At 35.1% G+C, this 25,538-nt stretch overlaps 1 protein-coding gene across 1 annotated transcript in view; it reads right to left on the reverse strand.

Moving 5' to 3' along the window:
* Nucleotides 1–6,422: 6,422 nt before the first annotated feature.
* ZPBP (zona pellucida binding protein) overlaps nucleotides 6,423–25,538 on the reverse strand; it is a 29,698-nt gene continuing 10,582 nt past the window's right edge. Inside the window, exons 4-8 of the mRNA XM_068672821.1 lie at nucleotides 21,749–21,898; nucleotides 19,339–19,557; nucleotides 16,507–16,583; nucleotides 13,600–13,777; nucleotides 6,423–8,530 (exon numbers count right to left, since the gene is read on the reverse strand). Coding sequence (XP_068528922.1) covers nucleotides 8,439–8,530; nucleotides 13,600–13,777; nucleotides 16,507–16,583; nucleotides 19,339–19,557; nucleotides 21,749–21,898 — 716 coding nt within the window. The 3' untranslated portion in view covers nucleotides 6,423–8,438. The remainder of the gene's footprint in view (nucleotides 8,531–13,599; nucleotides 13,778–16,506; nucleotides 16,584–19,338; nucleotides 19,558–21,748; nucleotides 21,899–25,538) is intronic.

Genomic DNA, 25,538 nt, shown 5'->3' on the forward strand with positions numbered 1-25,538 from the left:
GATTAAAGTACTGTATCATTGCCTGTCCTGTTGTATACATGCACCATGGCTAAAACATTACACTTCTGTTCTAGTTTTATATATTTTTTTTTCTTTTTTCATTTTGTTTTGGTTTTTGTTTGCTTGTTTCAGTGGGCCAGGAAAGAGCGAGTTTGCAACAAAGCTTTGACATTCTCACTCTTGAAAAAAATGTCTCAAAATATGCTTTTAGAGAATATATGCTCACATATGAGTACTGCTGTAGTATGAAAGCTGGCTGGCCTTGGTCAAGTGGTATGTATCTCCTGATCCACAGCTGAGATAACTTGGAGCAGTGGATTATATGAACTGGTCTCTTGTAGCTGTTGCTATAAAAATTTAATTAGACAAAATCAATTTCTAATACTAAGTTCAGACATAAGACATTACAGCAGGGCACATTGCTCTGTGATATAAACAATACAGACTCGTCGAGCTGGTGGAAATGAGGTAAGTAAGCAGGTGGCATCGTTAATGTCATGCATAATGGATGTGACGAAGTGCGGCTTGGATGGGCTATGGCAGCCAAACACTGGCATGGCTGCACAGTGTAAATCCTTGGATTTGCAGGAGAGCTGGTTCGGAGTTGCACCATCCCCTAGACCCTGCTCTTCCTATCTCGCTGGTGCTTGTTCAGTTTTTTGATTCAATGTCAGTCTGTCTGTCTGTATAGGGTGTGTGACACAGTGTGTTGGAGAGAGTGCTTTTGAGCCAGCTCTTTGAATCCATTGCAGGATTTATAGCGCAGAGACTGACCCTGACGACGTGTGAAGTGAATCACATCTCCCCGCTTCAGCCATTAGCAGCCTTTGTTTGGATACATGTTGGTTTTAATTTAGTTTATCTCCAACTCCTGGACTGCATCTGCTTTGAATACCTGTTAAGACAATGTCTCAAGAAAACACAAGCATGGGTGCTTACTTTTAAGCTTTTGCTAGAGGGAAGACTTAATGAATCAATACTGTAAAATGAATAATGTTGCTTGTATTCCCATTTACTCCTTGAGATTAACTGCCTTGCTGTAACCTATTTGCCATGTTTGCATATATACCAAGTGTCAATTTCTGATCCTACTGAAGACCATGGGAGTGTTGCCAGGGACTTCAGTTGATCCCAGTTCTCTATTCAAGTCTGTGTTTTTAGTGTGTGTCTAACATGTCTTCGTCGCCTACTGAAGTTGAGTATCTGCACAGCGCTGAGAATGTGCCAAGAGCAACGATGTTCTTCCATGGAGATCTCCTTGAGACGAGCGGAGGTACCCATGTAGGAAGCCACGGTACAACATGAGTGAGAGCAGAGATGGACTTGCAGCTCAGGGTGGGATTCCTTTCCCAAGTAGGCTTGTTCGTGTCTCCTTAAGAGATACATGTTTTCAGTGAAACTATGAGAAACTTGGAGTTGCCTGTCTTTCAGTGTATAGCCAATAATGTTTAACTTTTTATAAATCTCACCTTGGACTAGTTACACTTTGCTTCTTCTTCACTGAAGCTCTTCTTAGGCTTTATACTGTGCCTCGGGGTTTGAACTGATGTCCTTTTGGGAAGTTCTGCCTTTACTGAAGTAGTGAGTACAAGGTTAAAGTATATTTTCATGTGTATTTCTCGTGTAACTTTTATAACTTTTCTATTGCACGTTTTTCCATCTTTCAGTCCTGGCATCAACATATTCATGTCATCTTTAGTGTTGATCCTTTCCCATTTAATACGGAATTTCTTGGGCAAATTCATCTTCAGAGCCAGCTTTGTGGGTGGTTTCTTGAAGAGATATTTTGAGATATAATCAATCGATCTTTCTTTTCAAGATATAATCTTCAAGTCTTTTGAGATTCAGATTTATTATTATTTTTTTTAAGATGTAGCGAAATAAAAGTCATAATGAGCTTTGGACTTACTTTATGCTAAGGTCACTGGCCACATCCAGCTTTGGCCTGTAGTATTACAACAACGAGAGCCTTTTGGCCATTTCTGAGGATAGGGAAATGGACTGAGTGACTCATCTTGGGCAGATGTGACCAGGCTCACCCAAATTTGGAACCAGAGTTTGCATAATGTAAGCTCAGTGTGTAACCCGCTCCATGCTGCGGTTCACCCCATCAGGCAGATAAGCACCGCACAGTCACCCACCCACTGCCCCCAGTGGGACAGGGGAAGAGGAAGAGAAGAGCAAAAACAAGACATGTCATAGGGCAAGATCAAAATAATTTAATAAGTGAAGGAGAAGTAGAAGAAAAAAAGACAGAAAGCAAAGCAAGTGATGCAAAGGCAATCACTCACCACCTCCCAGAGGCAGACTGATGCACAACCAGCTCCTGAACAAAACCTGTTTAAACCTTGCTCCTCCCCATCTCATTGCCAGTGCGGTGTTGTATGGCATGGAATATCTCTTTGGTTAGTTTGGGTACCTGCCTGGCTGCAACCCCTCGCAAACTCTTGCATGCTCCCGATCTTATTCAGTGGGGAAGCAGAGTGAGAAACAGAGCAGGGCCTGACACTCTGCAAGATCTCTTCAGCAGCAGCTAACACACAGTGTAAAACAGTGTAACACACCAGCATTGTTTTAGTCACAGCACCAAACAAGCTACTATGAAGGGTAACTCCATCCCAGGCAGACCCCATAACCAGTGATAACATCAACAACCCCAGCACATAGACCCCAAATGACCCCGGGAGCCAAGCTCCCAACATGTGACTGCACCAAACAGCTCCTGGGCCTTTGGAAATGGCATTGGAGAGCAATTTGCATCCCATTAATTCACATAGACTGTTAATTCACAAAGGCAGAGGCTTGAAACAGAAACGTTCCTCTCTTTTATAGGAGTGGAAAGTGAAAATATGAAAAAGATTTAAAATTGAAAAATAGCCAATATAGGATACAGTTAGTACCGTACACCTTTAAACTCATTTAATCTCCAAGAGAAAAAAACAGATGTTGTGGTGGCCATGTGTATTTATCTAAATGTTATGGCTTGGTCAAGTAATATAGCTACTCATATTTAAGCCTAAAATATGAGTAAAGCCATCTGCATCAGAACATTGTTTCCAGTGAACCAAACTGCAGACAACACTGGCTGACCTACTGAGACATTCCTCTGACAGCACAGTGAAATAAAAAAAAAAAAATCAAAATGAAAATAATTATTGGAAATTTTATATTTATTTATAAAGTTAAGCAAGTAAGGTGCATGTTAGTGAAGTAAAAAGCTCAGTTATAAATAAATAGTTGTTACAAAATAAAGCTAACTTTTGTCCATAAATATTGTCCAAAAGGAGGCACACCTGAAGCCCAGGACATTTTTTGTTTCAGTGCAAACATACAAGGATTATGTATCTGAATTTTTCCGCTTTGCAGGTGGTTGTGTCCATAAAAGCTGAATTCCAGGACACACTGATAGCTCATGAATAATTTTGTATTTGAAGGTCTGTTGCCTGAAAAATGAATATTCTTCTCAGATGTACTTATGTAGCTGCATTGGCATGAGTATGAGATTTCTGCTTCCACTTCACTTGCTTCTGCTTATTTCCCAGTTGAAATCTTGCCAAAGTATTTTTTTTTTGGCTCTGTCCATTTTTGTAGGACTGCACTAGACATGAATTTGGATTCAAACACGTGTAAGTAGGTGCCTGAAGAGATGATATTCTAGATGGTTTCAAGTAATTATAAAATTACAGGTAGTGTGCAACAGTAGTATTTACGCTACTCATTTAAACCACAAAAAGATAGTGCAGGTAATCACCGAAAAATTTATGCAAGATTTTAAAGGGAAAATGAGAAAAGATGTGAGATATGAAACAGAGAAACTGAACATGACAGTGGGAATGTAAAAGAGGGAAAAACCTAACTACAATGTCATAAAGGTGTTTTACAGGGAGATTTTCAAAGCATATCTTAAGGAAAGTAAATAAGAAATGTAGTTGGGCATAAATTGACATATAGGAAATTCCATTTGGAAATGAGGAAGAAAATTTTATTATAAAGGAGCCTGATACTGGAAGATGTTGCACAGATAGGTTGTGGAGTCTCCATCTGTGACGATGTTCAAGACCCAAGTGGACGCAGCCCTGAGCAGCCTGCTGTAGCCGGGCCTTCACTGAGAAAAGAATTGGAGTAGGTGATCTCCAGAGGTGCAAAATTGAAAGTCAGATTACAATGAAATTTAATTTAGCTCTTTAATACGAAAAAAAAAAAAAAAAAAAGTATGATAAAAGGTTCTTCCACCTTGGAAAACTATCTCTTCTGTTCACATATGGCATAATAGGATCATAGAATCATTAAGGTTGGAGAAGACCTCCAAGATCATCTGGTCCAACTATCATGCTACCACCAATGTCACCCACTAAGCCATGTCCCTAAGCACCACATCCAACCTTTCCTTGAACACCCCCAGGGACAGTGACTCCACCACCTCCCTGGGCAACCTGTTCCAATGCCTGATGGCTCTTTCTGAGAAGAAATGTCTCCTAATTTCCAAACTAACCATCCCCTGGCACAGCTTGAGGGCATTTCCTCTAGTCCTATCGCTAGTTACCTGTGAGAAGAGGCCAACCCCTAGCTCCCCACACCTTTCTTTCAGGCAGTTGTAGAGAGCAATAAGGTCTGCCCTGAGCCTCCTCTTCTCCAGCCTAAACACCCCCAGTTCCCTCAGCCGTTTCTCATAGGACTTGTGTTCCAGGCCCTTCACCAGCTCCGTAGCTCTTCTCTGGACACACTCCAGGGCTAAAATGTACTGTCAAGATTTGCAAAGTATTTGGTATTACTTTTTATAGTAACTTTTGTATCTAAACTATGATAACTCCATAATACATAGGAGGCTCTGAAAGACACATATTATTTAATGATCTAATACAATCCAACTGAACACCCCATTTATTTCCCTTATCAGCCAATGATTTTTTTTTTCACAGCCTACATTACCACAGGATTTCTGTCTACAAAAATGCACATTCTGCCCTGTTTTTCTGCTGCATTTAGAAACAAAATACAAACTGGGGAGAAAGCATTGAACTAAATATCACAGACTATGTTATTTTCCTGGCTATCCAAGAATTCAAATTATTCATCACTTTTTGAATTTGTTCAGTTTTTAGAAGGCAGCCACTCCTCAGAGCCCCACTTTCTCTCAAGAATCAAAACAGAGAAAAAAATCAATACAACCTACTATATCTTTCCAATCGCTTGTATATTTTATGACTCATTCATTTTATATACTTTTAAAAATATGTAGAGGAAAACTCCAAACATGCATGTCATTTATCAGTTACAGAGAAGTCAAAAAATTTTATTAATTAATCAGTAATAGAATAACATTTACATAATTAGCACCACAAAAGCTACTGTTTAAAAACAATCAACTGACAACTTACCAGAAATGCTGTTATATTCATATCAGGTTATTTTCATGTTATTAGCTAATAGCAATGCTATTTTTGTAATGCATAAGTTTTCTGCTTTTAAAAAGACCTTTATTATTAATAAATACATTGCATAAAAAAGCTATTGTTGAAAAGAATAGGCAGAATATAGTAATGGAATAGCAAGTTAGTAAATGTCCACAATGTATCCATGGTAAACGTTAAGTTTGCAGCTTATATGGGGTCAGTAATCTTCTTGTCAATTTAGAGCTCAGGATGATAGCCTACTTCATGTTTCTTTTGCAAAAGGGGAAAAATACCACGTATAACAGTAAGCACCCCAGTTTCAGCAAATTATAGAGCACTGCTGCAGATTTTGTACAAACTGCAGAAACATCTTGAAAAGTGGAGTGTGCCAAGTATTTCTGCATGCACAGATTTTACCTTGTTGGAAAGACGTGAATTAATGGAAAGATTTGAAAATAGGAATACATATATCAGTTCGTAGACAATATGGAAACACAGCAAACATATAGCAGATGTAATATGATGAAATGAAAGTAGGTTTTACATTCAATAATTCTGAGAATAGAAAAACAAGTACAACTTTTTTTTCATGGCTTTATATGCAAAGAAATTTCTTTTTTCTGTCCCCAACCATACATGAGAGTAAACTTAAAATATTTTAGCGATGAGAGATGTATATTTGTATATATACAGCATGTATACATTGGCAAATGAAAATTCTTTTCTTAAGACAGCATAAATCAAGAGTAATTTAGACGTCTGGGTCAATACTGTTAACTGAGATCAGGGTTTGTTCCACAGAATACAGGTATAATAAAGCATCTGAACTTGACTGCAACCATTGAATGAGAGAGAACTTTCATAAAGATCGTTTCAAGTGCTTTTCTTCATAACAGGCAGAGCTAAAGTCAAACCCATATCACCACTTACTTTACTTTTTTTCCAGCAAGTCATAAAGGGTGTGTGAACTTTGGAAATTAAATTGAATATCACTTATAGGGAGGACCAAAAGATATCGTTTCTGTGCTCTGCTAAAATGCATAAATGTATGCTTAGTGAAAAAAGTCAAATTTAGTCTATATATTGCCCCGATTAAAAAGCACATCATTTTTGTTATTCTCCCTCAAAGTACAGATACAATTCTATGAATATCTTTACTTGTTGGAATGGTTGGAGATTGCTGGAAAGCCAACCAGAGCTTTCTGTTTCTGATGTGCAATAGAAAGGTAAATATATAAAAATGTCAAAATGCTGCTTAATTTATATTTCTATTGCCTTAAAAAAGCAGCATTCATTTGAGAAGGTAGTTCTCAAATTAATTTGCTGCCCATGCTGTAGGGAGCTCCATGTGCTTTTATTACTTGTTATGTTGTGGGCTTTTTTTTGTGAAAACAAAGTCCATATTTTTGCAAAGACAATACTGCATAACATGCTTTCTCTCTAGCCATTAGTAATTCAAACTAATGCTAACTAATTTAGTGCTGTCATGATTGGGAAATTATGGAGATAACATACGGATGGATGTGCAGTGCTTCAACCTAATGTAACGACCCTTCCCATTTGTGGTCTGTTTATTTCTAATTACCAAATGAAAATAAGGAATGGGTGGCCTTCAGTCATTCTGTGGATTACAGTTAAATAGAGTTTAATTTCCTAACTAACTGCTGTTTTTTAAACGTGCTCTTTCCCAGCTATTTGTTTTCAAATGGCATTTGATAAAAATAGCTATTTTATATATTCTGCTAGTTATGCTGTTTATACTAATGTTTAAGCATTAAAGTGTCACTGTAGAATCCTATTAATGTTTTTTTTTTTCCATTTTCCAAATGCCTTAGTTGTGTCTGTTTTATATAAAATTTACTGTAGTTCACTCAAACTGGAAAAGCAAATCATAGTCATACTAGTTACTTTAAATGTGTTGGTTTCATTTTTCACGTCCACATCAAAATATACGTGGAGCTTCACACTCTGTCACGTAAACAGTTTATTAGTGGGATGCTTTACATCTTCAATATCTTTATATCTTTTTAGCATCTTTACATGATATGCTGTATTTAAAAATTATTTCTTAAAAGTAGCATGGAACTTTTTTAGTCCTTTTTTGAGACTACAATACCTGAAGATGTACATATTTAAACCTGTAGTTCATACTTGTTCTTGAAAACAAAAATACCTGCAAATCCCATTTTTAGATGACAAAGAGCTAAAAATGACCTACAGATCTAGCTCATTGCCAGACATAAAGGGAAACAGGTATAAATGGGATTTTTAACAGTTCTGTTATGGAATACCAACTTAAATGAAGCTACTAATGAATGACAATGACAAGAAACACATTGAGTAAACCACTTACTAATTCTTGACAGTCATGTAAAAGTAATGCGTGTCATAAAAAGCATTGTGGTATTTTACATTACTGTTTGTTTTCTTCAGGTCAGAGCAAAAGTGTTACGCTCAGAGTGGTGCCCTTAAAGGCAGAACAGATGAATGACCTAAGTAAAAATTTATTTTCTTTGTGGTGAAGTTACTAAGAGGTCACTACTAGCATTATACATCAGATGGAAAGAAAGTCTGGGGGATATTTTTGCACTTGGGGCTACACCACAACTTTCCTGACCTCAGAGTGTGAATGTACACCCTGAGCTGTTTGCTGCAATCCTCCTATCCAGACTGAATGAACTGGCAGACAAAGATACAGCACAGAAATCTTATGCTAGGCTCTGTCAAAAGGAGATGAGGCCTACCAGCAGAGCACTAACCACAAAAAAATAGCTCTACCTTTTAAATTTTCCTCTTGTGATTTAAATAGTTAATCATCTTTACTGGTATTAACCTAGTAGATAATTACAAAGACCTTAAAACGAAGTAGACCTAAGCGATACGACCAAATATATTTTAACAATGTGCAGATTAATCATTATTTCCTAAAAACAAGTGTATCCTATTGATGTAACCAAAACAAACTGTACACATGTAAAAATATTTATTAATATTACCACATTAAAATACATAAGAGCTATTGCAACACTGCCAATCCCTCAACCACTAGCACTTTGTTGCTCCATATTTCAAACTTTTGTCGCAGTGAAGACAGTGAATTCCATTACTAGGATTGTATGATCCTGGGCTGCAGATAACTATACGGACACAAAAAAAAATGAAGGAATTTAAATGGCATTAATACAAAATTGTTTACATCTGAAATGTTTAAGATGTATCTTTATCTATTTGAAAAAAATATTTTTCCCCAGCATTCTGCTAGCTGATAAAAGCAGAATTTGAGCTATTTGGCTGCAACTATCTTGAATCATAGGTCAATTTGGCAATGTTAGCCTTTCTTCAGGAAAGATCTTAAATGAACAGCATTAGTATTCAGTATGCAAAGGTATTTAAGACCTTCCTTCCTTTTGCAGAGTCTGTGTTTACCTGGGTATTTGGTTTTGCCTGGCTTAATAATGAATTCTTAGTCACTAATGCACAAACTTTCAGCAGGATTTTCAGTATTTGGTTTACCTTCGTTTGTTGAGTCTGGCAGGATTCACTTGATCCTCAGTGGGCTGTTATTATCTTGCCTAGCATTCTTTGCCACTGTTATTGACTGGAGAGGGCTTTAGAGGTCTTATGAAATGTAAGCAAGAAAGGTTCCTTTGCAGATGACATCAACACCTTGCATCTTTAGTACATGAGTACAGGCAGACCAAGATGGCTTTACAGCAAATAGAAAGCTTTACAAGTACATGTAAGCATATTCCTCTGCTTGAGTACCAGAGAAATAACTATATGCTTTTTATTTAAGATTATAGATACACTTCTAGTAAATTCTTCAAAATTTTCAGTTTAATGGGAGCGAGGTGGAATTCTATTACAATGACTATTACTTCTATAATTTCTCAGTACTGTAATCTGCTACCTAGGGAAAAGCATGAAAAGGAGAAAGGAACCTTAGCAAGGCGGCCTGTAACTTACTTAGCCAGCTGATGAAAACTAATTGGTATACTTTCAATCTTTTTCAGCGACAAAAAACTCCTATTGGTATAACCATTGCTTTGAAAGTATAAACATCCAAGCAAAATATTTTATCTTTATAGCATAATTTATATACTTGCCAATTCACACACACTGAAAAACCCATAACATCTTAATTTGTTCTTGTATCCTATAAACTTTCTTTCTCATCTATCTGATAACTAAATATTTAATTAAATTGTCCTGGAATACTGTGGAATATTTAATATAAAAAGGGCTTTGAAAGCAGAAAAACGGTTCAAGACACTTTTGCAAAGGCAGGAGACTAAATTGAATTAGTATTCAGTAGAAATTTCTCTCTAAGTCATTGCCTCTACAAAATCATTTGTTTGGTACCTGATGAGCAAGGTTTTGATATGTTTCACCACCAGTGTGTTTTGCCAAACAGTTTTCTCTAGAGATAGATACATCATCCAGTGACTAATCAGGTTAACATGTTTAATTGACTAAATCAGAATGAGATTTAAACTAGAAAAATGGTATAGAAGGTGAAGCAATATCTTGATTTAATGTCATTTTAATATAAAAGCAAATGGGAAAAAAATGAATGATGACATAATGTTGTATAAAAGAATGTTAGAGTGAAGCATGGGGAAGAAAGTGAAAGCAAGATCTAATACAGGAGATTTGGACTGGTAGATAATGCAGTTAAGTGTTATGGTTATGTTTAGTGCATAAATTCTATGATGGCAGTGTAAAATAAATGATTCATTGTGCACAGAGCACTACGTAACGACATGGAGGAACCAGGACTAGTAAAGCATGACATGAAATTAGGTATTATAAAAATAATAGAGGCTACAGAACAGTGAAACTAAAATCCAGTTATTTTGATGTATCAGAACTTGAGCAGGTTTTTCCTTATGAATCCTACAGAGGATATACATTTTTATTTTTTTTTATTTTTTTTATTTCTCCATGAGCCTATGCCATAACATTTCCAATTCTGTCACATCCATGTTGAGACCAGGAGACTAGAAACATCTGTTTTCATATTCCAAAACAGAATTAGCATATGAAAGGGTAACACAATTATCTGAGGTTTTCAATGTATCTGTGGTGGTAAAATATCACTGGTGCTAACCTATGACTGGTAAGTAAGATAGTATGATAAAATTGTCAGAAAAGGGAAAAAGAATCATTGAAACTATAGAGCAGCTGATCAGACTTAAACATAATAATAATGTAGTAATAAATTGCAGAAAACTATGATTTGAATGAAAATTAAAAAAAAAAAAAAAGGAGTATTGAATGATGCTTAAAAGAAAAATAAGAGTTGGAGAGGAACTGGTAAAGGGATTACTCATTAGCTTGCTATTAAGACAAATTTTACTATTTTTTTCACTAAAAAGATTGTCAGAAGTTCTTTGGACCAAATAAAAGCACTGATGATGTAAAAGGCACTAGGAAGAGCTCATCTGAAATACCCTGTTAAATTCTAGTCATCCCTGTGCAAGAAAATTAAACTTAAAACGGGGCATGGAAGATGGTTTGTCAAATTCAGATTCTTACAAAAGCAGATAGAAAGTGGTTGCCATGTTCCAATTATAAAATAAGGGAAGAAAAAAAAAAATCTGAGTAAGCTAAAGGGCAGTCTCTACATCAGAGCAAATGAATATAAACTTTCCATGAATTTAGATTAAAAGCTGAATCTTCTTAACTAAAAAACAAGAGTAACAACAGATATTAAAGCCCCCAAAATGTTCTAAAATAGATCTTAAAATGTTTTAACTGGATTACATGAGCTGGTCCCTGTAACAACACAGGAAATTACTGGATAACCTGAGAAGTTGAACTCTGCTGTTTTTTCACGGAAATGCATTTATCAAAATGTTTCCATGAGTAAGTGCATGTTTTAGAAAAAGCTCTCCCACTATGAAAAATAACAGGAAAATATTTTGTTTTCTCTTTTTTTTTTTTTTTTTTGTAACAGATTTAGGGATTGTAGCAAATCACAATTGATTATGAATCCATTTCATATTGCTGAAAAAAAGAGACAGTCACAATGAGTAGTACTAACCATGTATGTAAGGTACACACTCTCCCATGTTAGCATGTCTTTGGAAAACTACTCATGAAGTCTGAGGTATAGGAAAGAAACGTAGAGAACTTGTAGAGGTCATAATCCAAAACATGACCCAAAATATGACCCAAGAGACTGAACTTAGTTCAATGAAGACAGTGTCAGAAGAAGAAAACGGTCAGTCTGCTAAGGATGTACAAAAGCTGTTGCAAAGATAGGGTTGACAAAATTGTTTCCAGATTCACTGAGACATAACAAGAAGCAGCAGGTATAAACTATATCAAGGGAAATTACAAACATTCCTGAGAGAAAAGCTTTCCAGTAGTGATGATTTTGAGTACTGAGTTGTATGTCCTGTGGAGTCTGTGAAGTCTGTCCTCTGAGGTTTTCAAGATCACGCAAGACACATCTGTCAGGAATAATCGAAGCTGATATCTTGCTTTGAGGTAGAATGATAGACTGATAGACTAGCAGAGGACCCTTTCATTTATAGTGCCTATGATAGGGTGTTTTGGATTCTGGGAAAGGAAAAGATTAATTTTACCAAGAGGCCAACAAAGGAAAAGAATGTATGTTTGAGCACGCTGGTAGACTGACATCTACAACTATGGGAAGTAGTATATAGACATGTTTCAGGACTGTTTTTTTCAGATTCTTGGGTACCTCAGATGTGAAATCTTGCCTCTGTATCAGCCAAAGATACGTCTGTTATGATCCCAGCTGAACAGGAATCAGCTTCTTGGGCTAAAATTGGTGTAGAGCTATGTAATATTTCTGTCTAGTGCAGGGAGGTATAAAAAAGGATGTCAGCTAGGAAAACACTATTATTTTTCACTGCTAGTGTTAAATGGCCATCAGAGATAAGACAAAAATTCCGTTTTGAGGAAAAAGAAATATAAATTAGTTTAGTATGGACTAAAGAAAGAATGGACTTAGAAAGACCAAAACAAAACTGCAGTCTGTACATAACAAATCATCCTAAAAAGAAGATATGCTTTTCTAAAATTGATTCTCGTGTACCTTTCCTTGAAATCAATGATGCCTTGTATAACAGGACCTTGTATTGCAATAAATGTACGAAATTGATATATATCTTGTATCTTGCCCTTCCATATATATATATATAATTATTATTATTTTTTTCTGGAAGAAATGGACTACAAATTTTTCTTTCTCGTGGAGACAACAAACGAGAAAAACAATAGCACACAGAAGCATTTCCCATATCCTGCAATTTTAGAATTGTCTCCTTCTGTTTTCTAATTTCTTCCATGTTCTTAATATTTCTTTTTAAAGTGTAGTCCATGCTGTAAACTGTCTTTGATATGTAATCCAGTGTTTCTTTCACCATTTTTAGCTCTGGAGGGAATTTTTCTTGTCAAAAGCTTGACAACAGATTTATTCTCTACAAGTCTGTCTTCTGATGTTCCTTTGAGACTTCAGTTTCAATATCTGGGAATCATATGAATAACCTTTTGCCAGGGGAAATGTAATCTGGCAAAGCCACTTTTCAGAACTATGATCCTCAGCATCTAGGATAAAGGTTTATCACTTGTTTTAATTTGAGGACTCCTATGAATAAAATCAACAGAATTCAATCAATCCTTCCTTTTCTTTATACCAAATGAATCACAAATATTTACTAATTTATTATTCTTTTATTCTCAACGAGATCTCCACATCTCAGATCTGGAACAGAGCATTTAAGTTTGTAATTACATAAAAGCATTAACTAAGATTCCTGCTTTTATAAATTTAAGGAAAAACATAATTGTCTTCTTTGCCTGACCTGAACAGCAGTACTTGAAACCTATCTAATAAGGTTGCATATTTTCTATGTTAACTCAAAAAAGAAAAAAGAAAAAGACCACTGGTATCTAGGTGTGAAATTAATTTGATTAATTTTAATTTATGTCAGTCCACAGAAACTGTGAGTCTGTCTTAAAGTCTAAATTAACAAGATTTTACAAATGTTTTACCCAGGTACCAACCTGACCCCGTATTGGCTACCTTGACAGACTTGTCAGGATCACAGCCCAAAACAGTTGGGCAGAACAATTTTATAAAATTACATAGCAAATGTTTTTGCTCTGTTCAATCAGAGCAAAAAGCAATGTAACTATTTAATGCTTGTGTGATAATGAATTTGTCACTTACCACAACACTCTGGACAGCCTGGATGTCTTAGAGCATTCATTCCATATCCTGGATAGCAGCGATCAATCCACACCATTTGCAGAGTACCTTCAATGTAGTATATTTCAGGCAACGGTTCAGCAGTCTTCTTCCTAACTTCTGCTTCTTGCTTAAAAAATCTCTCTATGAGGTATTTTGCCTAAATTGAAACAAATAATTTTTTTTTCAGAGTTTTTGATGCAAAGAGGCAAGAATAGAAATAAAGACTGAAGAATGTGGGTATGATTTAGGATTTAAAGGACATATTACTATGTTACTTTGTAGCAGGTAGGTGGAATGGTAAGAGAATAATCTGATATTCTTGAATACATTGTTTTTAATTTAGATAAACCTTGATCAATTAATGTAATATATGTGAAAGTTTTCACGATTGTATAAATACAACTTTTAAAGCTAATCCATGGTAATTTTGCCAGTATTAAACATCTGTAGCTCAGCATCAATTGTTTTGCAGCTTTCCCTCCTACACAGGTACTATTATTTAGGTTCAATTAGATTTCATACTTTCCAACCATATTAGATATCTCTCTTAAATTAAAAAAATATATAAATAAATAAATCTCCTGCAACAAAGTTAGATAAAGAGATTATTAAATCAATCAAACATAATCATACAAGAATAATGCTGTTACTCAAAAAGATTTGCGCAAATAGGATCCTATATAGCATAAATATTTGTTTCAATCAGTGCAGAACCAGCAGCACAGAATCGCAGAAATATTAGGATACAAGAGAACTCTCCTCTGTCTCATCTACTCCAACTCCCTAGCCAAAAGGAATGTGTATTTTTAAGAAATCCTTATTTTCTCTGATTTTTTTTTTATTGTTTTTTTTTACTTTCTTATTAGGTGCATGACATTAGAATATCAGAGATTTTAGTTCATAGTATTTAAACTAAAAATGTGAAATTTAAACTGAATAAATGATATAAAATCTGTAACAAAAAATAGACCTGATTAGCAACCTGACAAAGTCTAGGAGTAAGAAATCTCAATACTTTATGTCCGGACAGTGATTCATTTGTATACAGGTATTAATCATATATATAGAAAGCTAAACAGAAAAATGAAAAAAGCTTGAATAGGCTTGCAAAGTTCAGTACACACAGATTACAAAAAAAAAAAAAAAAAAAAAAAAAAAAAAACATTTATTTATACACTCTTATTTTGATCTTCTTGTCTGCATGAAAAAGATTAGCTTTGACCATGATCTTTCCCCACAGATTCATTTTTTTTCTTTCTAGTGGAAAAAGCTGCTTAATGAGGAGTGCATATTTTAGCCTCCCTTGCCCCTCCAGTGGAATTCCAAAGGATGATTTTCATGCATATTTCTTGACAATGGGGAGGAAGAGGGAGATGCTTCAGACCAATGTTCAAATCAACACTATACTGAATAGAGGGAGCACCTATAATGGGCATACTGTGAAGGATTTGCTTAGAAGAAGGCCTCTGAAAAACACTCTTCAAGATTGCCTTGAGCTCTCCTTTATATGTCCCTACAGCACTTTAATCCAGGTTGTAGGTGAATATACCCATGTACCACAACATTTTCTTCAAAATGTGGGAAAATAAAAAAGCTCTTTTATCCACTCCATCATTTCTTTAAAACATGACCTATCAGGCCCTAAATCCATAGATAGTAGGGGACTTCATCAGCATGTTTCTGACATGAAACCTGTGTTAGCTTTCTATGGAAGAGTGTTAGGGAACAGCTAAATATAGAGACAAGACAGGAAAATGACTGACAGTACAAAGATGCAGCAGCCAAATAGTGCCACAAAGGTTCAATATGACAGCATCAGTGTTCATCTCCAATGTTCCAACAGGTCCCTCACAGCAGTTTCCTAACAACTCATCTCTCCAAGATATCTTCAGCAAACATACACCTGGCCCTTCTTGCCAACTCCTTTCTCTTTACTTATCATAGAACCATAGAATGGTTTGGGTTGGAAGGGCCCTTAAAGATCACCCAGTTCCAACTCACTCGCCATGGGCAGGGACAAAGCCACAACCAGCCTGGTGTTCAGCACCTCCAGGGATGGGGCATTCATCCCCAGTTTCTCTGGGAATCCTGTTCCAGTGTCTCAACACCTTTTGAGTGAAGAATTTCTTCCTTATATCTACTCTAAACCTACCCTTTTTTAATTTAAAGCCATTCCCCCTTGTCCTATCACTACACTCCCTGACATTCAGTCCCTCCCCAGCTTTCCTGTAGGCCCCTTCAGGTACTGGAAGACTGCTATGGCGTCTCTCTGGAGCCTTCTCTTCCCCAGGCTGAACAACCCCAACCCCAACTTTCTTAGCCTGTCTTCATAGGAGTGGTGCTTCCTTCCCCTCCTATGGCAGAAGGCATATCTTCCTCCTGTACTTCCCTTTCTCTTTTTCCTTTCTCCATTAAGAACCTCTGAATTAACAGTTGTTAACCTAGTAAGCAAAAGACTGGCTTCTGTTTCTCTGCTGGAAGAGACAAAATTCTGAAGAAAAAAAAAAATCTTCAAGCAGCTAAAATTTTACCGGATTATTGATAAGATCACTTTGAAATAATGGAAAGGCACTCCATTACAAACAGCATGTTTAGTGTTTATAAGACAGCATATGTTCAAAGATTCCTGATTGTCTTGCTACTTTTCATACTCTTTAACAGACTTGATACAGAGCAGTAGTGTGATCTGCCTTAGCCATAAGGGCAACAGGATATTGACAATTTTAACCAAATTTGTATTTTTAATTAAATTTATATCCACTAAAACTTTTATATTGATTTATTTATTAAAGTATACTTCATATTTTATGTTGATATTATACTTACTATTAAGCTTATTATTAGCTTATTATGTTAGTTGCCATTTTATTGCTCCATCTACTTTACCTTGTTTAATCTATGAGATGCATCACAAGCACTGTCCTGACATAGTCTGTTGTCTTCTTCTCTGTCTAAGCAAGTAACTGTAACAAAATACAATTTATTTACAGAAGAACAGTCAATGAAATCAACATTTTTTTATTTACTGGTTTAAGATTCTAGTCATTTCTGATGCAAGAATGTTGAAATTTCTTCCACATTTCAGATGTCTGGCTTGCAACATCTTAGAGAAACCACAGTCTTTCCTCTTCCAGACATTATCAATATATGTATGATAAAAACATGTATGTCTAGTTTTTCATATACTTAAATATTTCACAGGAACTGTCATTTATTTGTGAATTGTGATGGCAAGGAAATGTGTAATCCTAGATGCTTCCCAGATTTATAGGTATCTGAATCCTTTCAGAAGATGTAATCTACTTCTTCCCTAATTACTTAGCTATTATTATGCATTTATGAAGACAAGTTTTGAAACAGTCAGCCAGGAATCCTAACTGTTCAAGCTTCTGACTGTCCAAGCAATTGACTTGAGTTTTCTTTCAAGAACAACTACAGCAATATCTAGTGTTTTAAAGATTCCCCCCACTGGTCTCCTCCCCTGCACAAATCTTAGTTCTGGATCTTCACCCCCTCAGCCCTTTCCATCCTCATAGGAAGCCCTATGGGACATTGAATGGAAGGAAAATTTGAAGTATGGACTGAATTAAAACTGTAGTTATATTTTAGTAACCCATTTGCATGGGTCCGCATTCCTTGTCAACTGACTACTACTAACGTTACAGTGAAGGCCCAATAAATAGTTTAGAAGCTGCTGGCCTACTCTTCAGAACTCACATTAAATTAATTTGCCGTAGTAAGTAGAAAATTATCTGTTAACATGTTAATTTCACTCCTTATATTATAAGCTTTACCTACCTCTGTCACAGAGGTAATTCTGAATGCCAAAAGCTGCTTAGAAATCAAAAAGTGCTAATAACACATGTGTAGTTTACCACTGGGTTGTATCAAAGTTTAAATCCACCAGAATCTCTAACTGGAGAATTTCTCTTCCTTGATTGTAGAAATGTTTCAAACTATTGCTCAAACATTCTATAAAGCTTGCATATTGTTTAAATCTCACTTATGTCATCTCAATAAATAATTAACCTAAACTAGCTACAGTCTTCACATGTCAGTGCTATTTACTACAAATACAGTCTTCAGACAAACAGCTAACAGTTTCATTACTTTTGAAACTAGTTATATTTAATTTTTGAGAAAATTTAAATTGTAAAATGGAAAGTGGAAAACATGCAATTGGTATTCTTTTTCAGAAAGGTATCTTCTCAAACTGAATGTCGTGATACATAGTGACTAATCTAATTCAATAAATGAAAAGAATGAAAAAATAGCCTTTTTAGAGTTGAAATAATTAGAAAGAGTAAGCTCACAAAATTTTTACAGATGTGATCTTACATATATGCAGCTCAGCAATGACCAACTGCATCTCTTTAGGTTTTAGAGATCTCTTTTAATAACATAAAGTAAATCAAATGAACTACACATATATAGGGGCTGCATCACATGTTCTTTCAGACCTCATTCACAGCATAAAGGAGCTGAGACTTTCTTTTCACATGGTTTCAGTGTTCAGAAGGAATATTCTGAAAACAAGCCTCTATTAAAAAAAAAGTTTATATTAGTATGAAAATGTATTTTTAATACCTGAACTTTATGCAGTGATGATAAGTAACTAAGAAACTGTAAGGTCATTTATGTATAAAGACACTCAAATATCAGTTATACCATTTTATTATTACAGTATATAAGGACACTCAGTAAGAAGCCTTAAATATTCCAGAATTCAGTGACATCTGCCCTCCTCAGCTCGGTGGGGAGGGGCCACCGGGAGGGGGCGGGACATGGACTCTGTTGTGGAGTGTAGCAACAGCACAAGAAGCAATGGAAGTAATGGCTTTAAACTAAAAGAGGGGAAATTAAAATAAGATATAAGGATAAAATTATTTACTATGAGTATTATTTACCATAATATGAAAATTGTTTACTGTATTTACCACCTCCAGTGGTGAGGCACTGGAGCAGGTTGCCCAGAGAAGCTGTGGATGCCCCATCCGTGGAGGTGTTCAAGTTAGGCTGGATGGGGCTTTAGGCAACCTGATCTGGTGGAAGGTGCCCCTGCCCACAGTGGGGGCAGGGAAGGGATCTTTCAAGTCTTTTTCAACCCAAACCATTCAGTGATTCTGATTCTAAGCCACCTAATTATTTGCTTTGAATCATGACTAAAGGAAACTGAAAATACCAAAGTTAACCCAGTATACATATATTTGACAACTTAATCTCATCTGGGTCTCCTTTACACTCCTGCTGTTCTTTAAAGAACACTAAATTTTGCACTTGTATTATTGCCACTTAAAGAAGGAAAGGTACTGAGATTCATCTCATTTAACCCCACAGCACATTCATGGAGGGATTTATATACCTATAATAGGCGCCTAGAGGAAGGTCATCTAGGGAGTTATGGAATACACTGTACCACTTTTCTTCCCATGTTAGTGTGCATTAAGGAACATGATAAAGTTTTATGATAAAAAATAAAAAACATATTGATCTATCCAGAGCCATAAAAAGTTCTGAAGCTCTTATGGAATAATGTGAAGGACACATTTTTGAGTAAATACCTATCTTTTTGCTATTGACATCAATTTCACATGCAATACTTTGAACAATCGAAAAACTTTAATTTTAAATACTTACAATGCTTTCGGCATATAAGCAGTAAAGTCCAATAGCTATAAAAAAAAATAACCATTATTTAAAAGCAAGGCAGATTTTTACCTGAAAATGTAAAGAATATTTCATTCTGTAGACCTCCTCTCTGCATTTTTACATGATGGCATTCTGACTTAACTAAGATAACCTCACAAGAAAGTTCAGCAACAAGCTTGTTTAGTATCTGAATCAAGGCCTTCTCAAAAGAAATATTATGGAAACTATTGCAGGGGGCTGCGTGATACCGTACTGTCAATTCATAGTAATACTGAGGATCAGAGTAAGCTGCAGGAGAAAAAAAAATACAAAAGATGATGAGGAAAATGTATGAAGTAAGAAGAAAAAAAAAAGTAATTTATATACTTGAAAATAAAATTATTAATTGAAATCCTTAATCCTTAATTTATAAGCAAAAACTACTTTGAACCCCCACAGATTTTTTAATGATACATAACATATACTGGGCTACTTAGAAATCCTTGACAGAGTTATACAAGTCCACATTCTTATTACCTACCTTATATCCATAGGTAAGTCTTGCTGTTTATTGCTGTAATTTTTTATTTTTATTTTTTTACACCAACAGGAAACTACAGTAGAGGCATCGAGAACATGAAAGTTAAGGTTAAGAAGCATATTACAAAATATCCTGTAGTTTGTGGTGCAGTATTTCATCTTATCCTTTATCATCAGTTATAGTAGTGTATCTAACATTACTTAGCTATCACATAAGTATATTAAAAAGAGTAAAAAATGAACAGAAATTCCTTCTCTATCACTGTAAGTACCTGAACAAGCTACCATACAGGTATGAAATTTACTTTTCAGGAAGAATCACTTACATCAGCTTTACTGTGAAGCTAAATGCGTACCCAGACATCTTTTACAAATATATCGATGTACCATAAAATGCATATTTTTTTTCATGGTAACCACTCTATTTACATAAAGCTTAAGACCAACAGAACAAAATGCTAAGTTGTTAAATTAAAAACAGGAGTGAAAGAATGAAGAAGAGAGGTCAAGGTGTGGGTAGAATCATAGAAATAAGAAAGCAGGAAGAGGTGCAAGGAAGAAAGAATGGAGGAAGAGAAAACAAACCAGCTGAAAGAAAAGAGAAAATCACAGGATGGCTTGGATTGGAAGGGATCTTAAAGATCATCTAGTTCCAACCCCACAGCCATGGGCAGGGATGCCACCCACCATACCAGGTTGCCCAAAGCCCCATCCAACCCAGCCTTGAATACTTCCAGGAATGGGGCATCCACAGCCTCTCTTGACAACCTGTTCCAATGCCTCATCATCCTCATCATGAAGAATTCCTTCCTTACATCTAATATACATCTCCCCTCTTTTAGTTAAAAGTCATTACTCCTTCTCCTATCGTTACACTCCCTGACAAAGAGTCCCTCCCCAGCTTTCCTACAGAACCCCTTCGAATACTAGGATAGCTGCAGAACATGCAATTAAGACAGCTCAGAAGATCCTCCACCTTGCTTTTGAGTCCTCCTTTTCCTTTCCTTTGCTGCTGCATGTTCTAGATTTTTTTTGTATTTGTATGAAACTTGAGTTTTGTATGCTAATATTTAGATTGGATCCCTATTGAAAAATGTAAGACTGCATTAAGTAAACTTTTCCATCAAAACTCCTTCAAATAAATTTCTTCCTATCCAATTCTGTCAAGCAAGCTAATTGCTAAAAGTCATAGGTATTCTACATTAAGGCTACTGAGGCCAAACTCAAATTAATTTACATTGGAGGTTAATTTAGGTTATTGTGCTCTACCAAGCCTTTAAATGAGCACTGGTATGCATTTCAAATTTAAGATCAGACACCGTTCTGTTTAAGGCCATAGGAACTCTTGCCTACATCTCTACAAGAATAAATTTCTATACTTTAGGGAAGAAAGAGAGAGCTAGTAATGAATGACATTGCCTTTATAATAGTTCACTTTCACTTCATCAAAGACTTTACCTCCTGACAGACAACTATGTAATCAGAACAAGAAAGAATGAGCTATGAATATTATATAATTAAATGATACATACTTTATATTTTAAAAACACAATTGGGTAATAATTAAGGCATTAATCTGGTGTGAAATAAATCCATATGACTGTGCTAAAGTTAATCTCCTAAAGAATAATTCAATTTAAAATCATAGTATTTTTGCATAGTTAAGGATTACTTCCTATTCAATTTGTTGCGTTTCATTATGTTTTATGTTTTCTTAAAAAAGAACTGTGTTCATACATTTCTCAGTACACCACTGAGCTTCATCTAAGGCTCTGTAAATGCCGTTAAATGAACTGCCTGGTAGCAAATGCTAAGAAAAACAGTTTATCCAAAGAAACAGAATGTCTTTACCTCCCCAAGTTAAGTTCCAAGTAAGTACTACTTATTCAGAAATAGCAACACGTTTTAAAATAATATCTTTTTGAACATAAGAGCACACTTACCGAGGTTGATAACTTACCATAAATAACATATTTTAATAAGAGTTTTTTATCAGGTTGTGTTGCTGTTAACTTAAAACGAAGAGAACAGTTGTAAACTCCACTCAGATGAGATTTGAAGTGTCTCAATATTAAAGTTCCCGTTGGTGATATTTGCACACTGCTATTTTCTAGTAAACACAGTAATAAAATAACTTTAGCTGTCATGATGAGAAAATGCACAAAGAAACAGTCCAAATGGTTATTTACTCTTAAACTGTATAATAATATGGATTTAGCTGAAGGCATAGGAATCAGAAACTGATTGAGGGTCTCAATCAGTTCAGCTTTACACAAATATTTCTTATTGCTAATGTGTTTTTAAGTTTTGGTTCATGAAGCAGTCCTAGAAATCTGCTTTTATTTGACCTACGTCTATTATAGTCTCTCCAGTATCCACTTCCAAGAGCAAAAAACTCCCATAATAATAATAATAATAATAATAATAATAATAATAATAATAATAATAATAATAATAATAATAATAATAATAATAATAATAATAATAATAATAGTGATCAAATAAAGGTGTTTATGTTGTCATTTGTTTGTTTACTTTAGTAATTTTACCTTTATATAGTTAAAGAGAGTAGTAGCCTCTCAGTCTTCAGTCTCAACCAATCAACTAACTACCAGCTGGCGATGTTTAACATGCATTAAACTTGAAAGTACATAAGCAGGACAAGAAGTTCAAGTTAAGCAAGTAGTGTATGACAGACATTCCAAAAAAAAACCATCATATTTGTATGCCAAAATTAGAACTGTGTATGCTTAAGATTGTAAAGTAATCCTTCTGTATGGTAAGATAATTACTGTTAAAGTAGCCTAAGTCTTAACACCACTCCTTAGCTCAAGACAGAGAAGAAGTGGAATCCTACTTTAAAGGACATATTATAAACATGGCTCTTATAATTAATTTTTTTTAAGGAAAAAGAAAAGAAATATTTGAGGTCAGACTTTGGGCACTGATGTTGAGCCATGCAGTTGTCCTAAGTATTTGGCTTGTAGGTTACATGATGAGAGCTGATGAGCCCTTTCCTGACTTAAGAGTCCTCAGGTAGTGCCAATACAGATAAGGGTTCCTCAAATAGTAGGATGCAGCCTATCTTGCTGGCAGATGTCAAAGTAAACCTTGGGATTAGAGCAGGTTAGAATAGATTTAAAGGTAAAATACTCACTTTGATAAAATATTTTGATAATTTTTTTTTTGTTCTATTTTTGGAGTAAAACAAACAAACAACTAAAAAGCTATATTTAGTATCCTAAGCAACTTAGACCTTTATCTAGTGCATGGAATTAGTGTGGTATGAAAAACATACTTTTAGAGTGAAAAAAATCAATGCTAAGGACTTGAGATCTATACTACAGACATCTTAGGGTTTTTTTGCTTCAGATCAGTCCTAGTCTGGTTTTACAAACTGACCACTCATTATCACTCAAAGCAAACCTTTCCAATTAGCTTCATCCAAAAGGAATACAGGCTGTGCAATCAACAACCAGTCCACAATCCAAACAAAATGTAAGAGGGTAGGGTCAAGCAATTCACTTCAAAGCCACATTTCTATTCAAACTAACATGTTAGTGTGGATGCACACTGATTTTCCTGGAATGAAACGTTAAGAAAGGTACTGAAGTGAGAAAAAAACAAAAGCAACCCGGATTGAACTGCATCTTTTCACACACTTGGCAGCAGGCTGTGGGACCACTTTGTTTCTCAAGAACCTATTTAACCTTTTAATCAACTTAGTTTTTCCACATATATAACTATATTTAAAATAAAATTTAAGCACTGGTAAAAAAAAGAGTACTATTAAAAAGACTGGAAGTGCAAATTCTTTGACAAGAAAGGTTTGGGATTCCATATTAGATTTTCACACTAATGGGACACTGTCTTTCATTTTTGGGGGTGATGAAGAGGTTTTTAATCCTCTGATGAATTACTCGGGATGTAGTTGATGTGTCTCTAAACTAGGATAACATTTGCTACAGTAGGCTGAAACAGATAACAGATTAATATGGTCTGAAAACCATCACAGATTTAAGAACTGTAGTTCTAACATCATGTTCATCTGCCCTGTGTGGGCCAAAAGCAACATCACCTGGAGAGCAGGAGCACTTTTAAGATATATCACAGTTTTGCTATACTTAAAAAATCTATTACTAAATTAAAAAGACAACAAGAAGTCCACAAAAGACAAAGTTTGGAAATGCAGTGAAGAGATTTGGTCACAAGTATTTTTTTGAAAATGCGTCAGCAGAAATAGTAAAGGCTTCTTAGAAGTCACGGATTTTATTTTAGAATTTTATTGTACCTTGAACAATGGATGCTTCACACAACAGAAAAAAAAATAAATAAATATTAATCATTCATTATTTTAATTGTATGTCTATGTGTAAAGGATCTCCTATTGGATCACAAAATCAAAAGCCTGTGTTGGTTTTGTTTTTGTTGTTTTTGCTTTTGTGTTTTTGTGTGTGTATGTGGGGGGGGGGTGTTTCCTAGTGTTAAAAAAGAAACCGCAGTTAAAATTCCTTGCTTCATGAGATTACCTGGATGAATACTGCCTACTCAGATGAGTAGTCTGGACAGGACTCAACAGTCTCTCAGGAAGCATGCAGAAGTTATCAAAATATCATGAATATACAGATATGCACATCTGCTAAAACCATTCTTGTTCTGATTCTCCTTCCTTCCCTCTCCTCAGAACTGCTAGATATATGAACAGTAGGTTTTAGAAAATCTCGTAATTGACAGGCTGAGTGTGGGTATTTAATTTGTAAGTTGCTTTTGAGGTTCTCTGTTTTACAAAACCATAGTATACACTTTTTTTTTTTTTTTTTTTTTTTTTTTTGCCTGTCAAAGGACATAGTCGCAGTCTTCCCAAACTTCTTTGAGTACATTAGGTAGCAATGTGTATAAAAAACTGTCCTTTAAGTCCTTTAAGTCCAAATTCCTAGGTTCATTTTCACAAAACTTTCTCATCTTTTCTGTTCTATTTAATTGTTCAGGACACCACCAAAAGTGATGTGTTAGGCAGTGAAACTTGAGGATGCAGAACATAAGAAGCAATTATTTTTAATCTTCTTCATCCACTTAAAGTGTATTTTGAAATACTCTTATTGTCAGACAGACCAACAGCTGATGTTTAAAAACTTCAAAGTACAATTTCCAAATCTTAATAGAGAGGAGTCACTATACTAACTGAAGAAAATGGCTTGTTAATTTTAAAGTTGTAATGATTTTAAATTACACATCATGTAATATTTAATTTTTCATTACTGTTTCAACAATACATAACCAGACTAGAACTATCTGTGATCAAAGTGACATGTTCAAAAAATAGAACTGTTTGTTAATGACAACAGAAAGAAAAGAGTGTTTACTGCTCTTTGTGAGTTTTTTATTGTAGACATGATGTTCGATTTATATAGTCGGAAAAACTTTTGGGGCACAAAACACCTTCTTAGGGTGTGTGTCAAGGGTCTTGTCTGTCTGAAAAAGGATCTGATTTTTCTACCTATGACTGTTAGCACAATGAAAAATAGGCTCGCTGCCTGTAGACTTTATGCTTAAATAATTGCATTTATTTTGAAGTTTTCCAAAAAGCATAATTTTGTTAGTCTTTCCTAAGACTGGATTCACTATACCACTTTCCTACTGAAAGGATTCTTTCCTTTTCTGTGAACACACTGAAAAATTATGAAATAAAATATCATGCAATATTTATGGATCCTAATTTCCTACTATTATGGAGATACATGAAAATACAC

Source organism: Anas acuta, chromosome 2 (genome assembly GCF_963932015.1).
Source record: "Anas acuta chromosome 2, bAnaAcu1.1, whole genome shotgun sequence".
Classification (NCBI taxonomy): domain Eukaryota; kingdom Metazoa; phylum Chordata; class Aves; order Anseriformes; family Anatidae; genus Anas; species Anas acuta.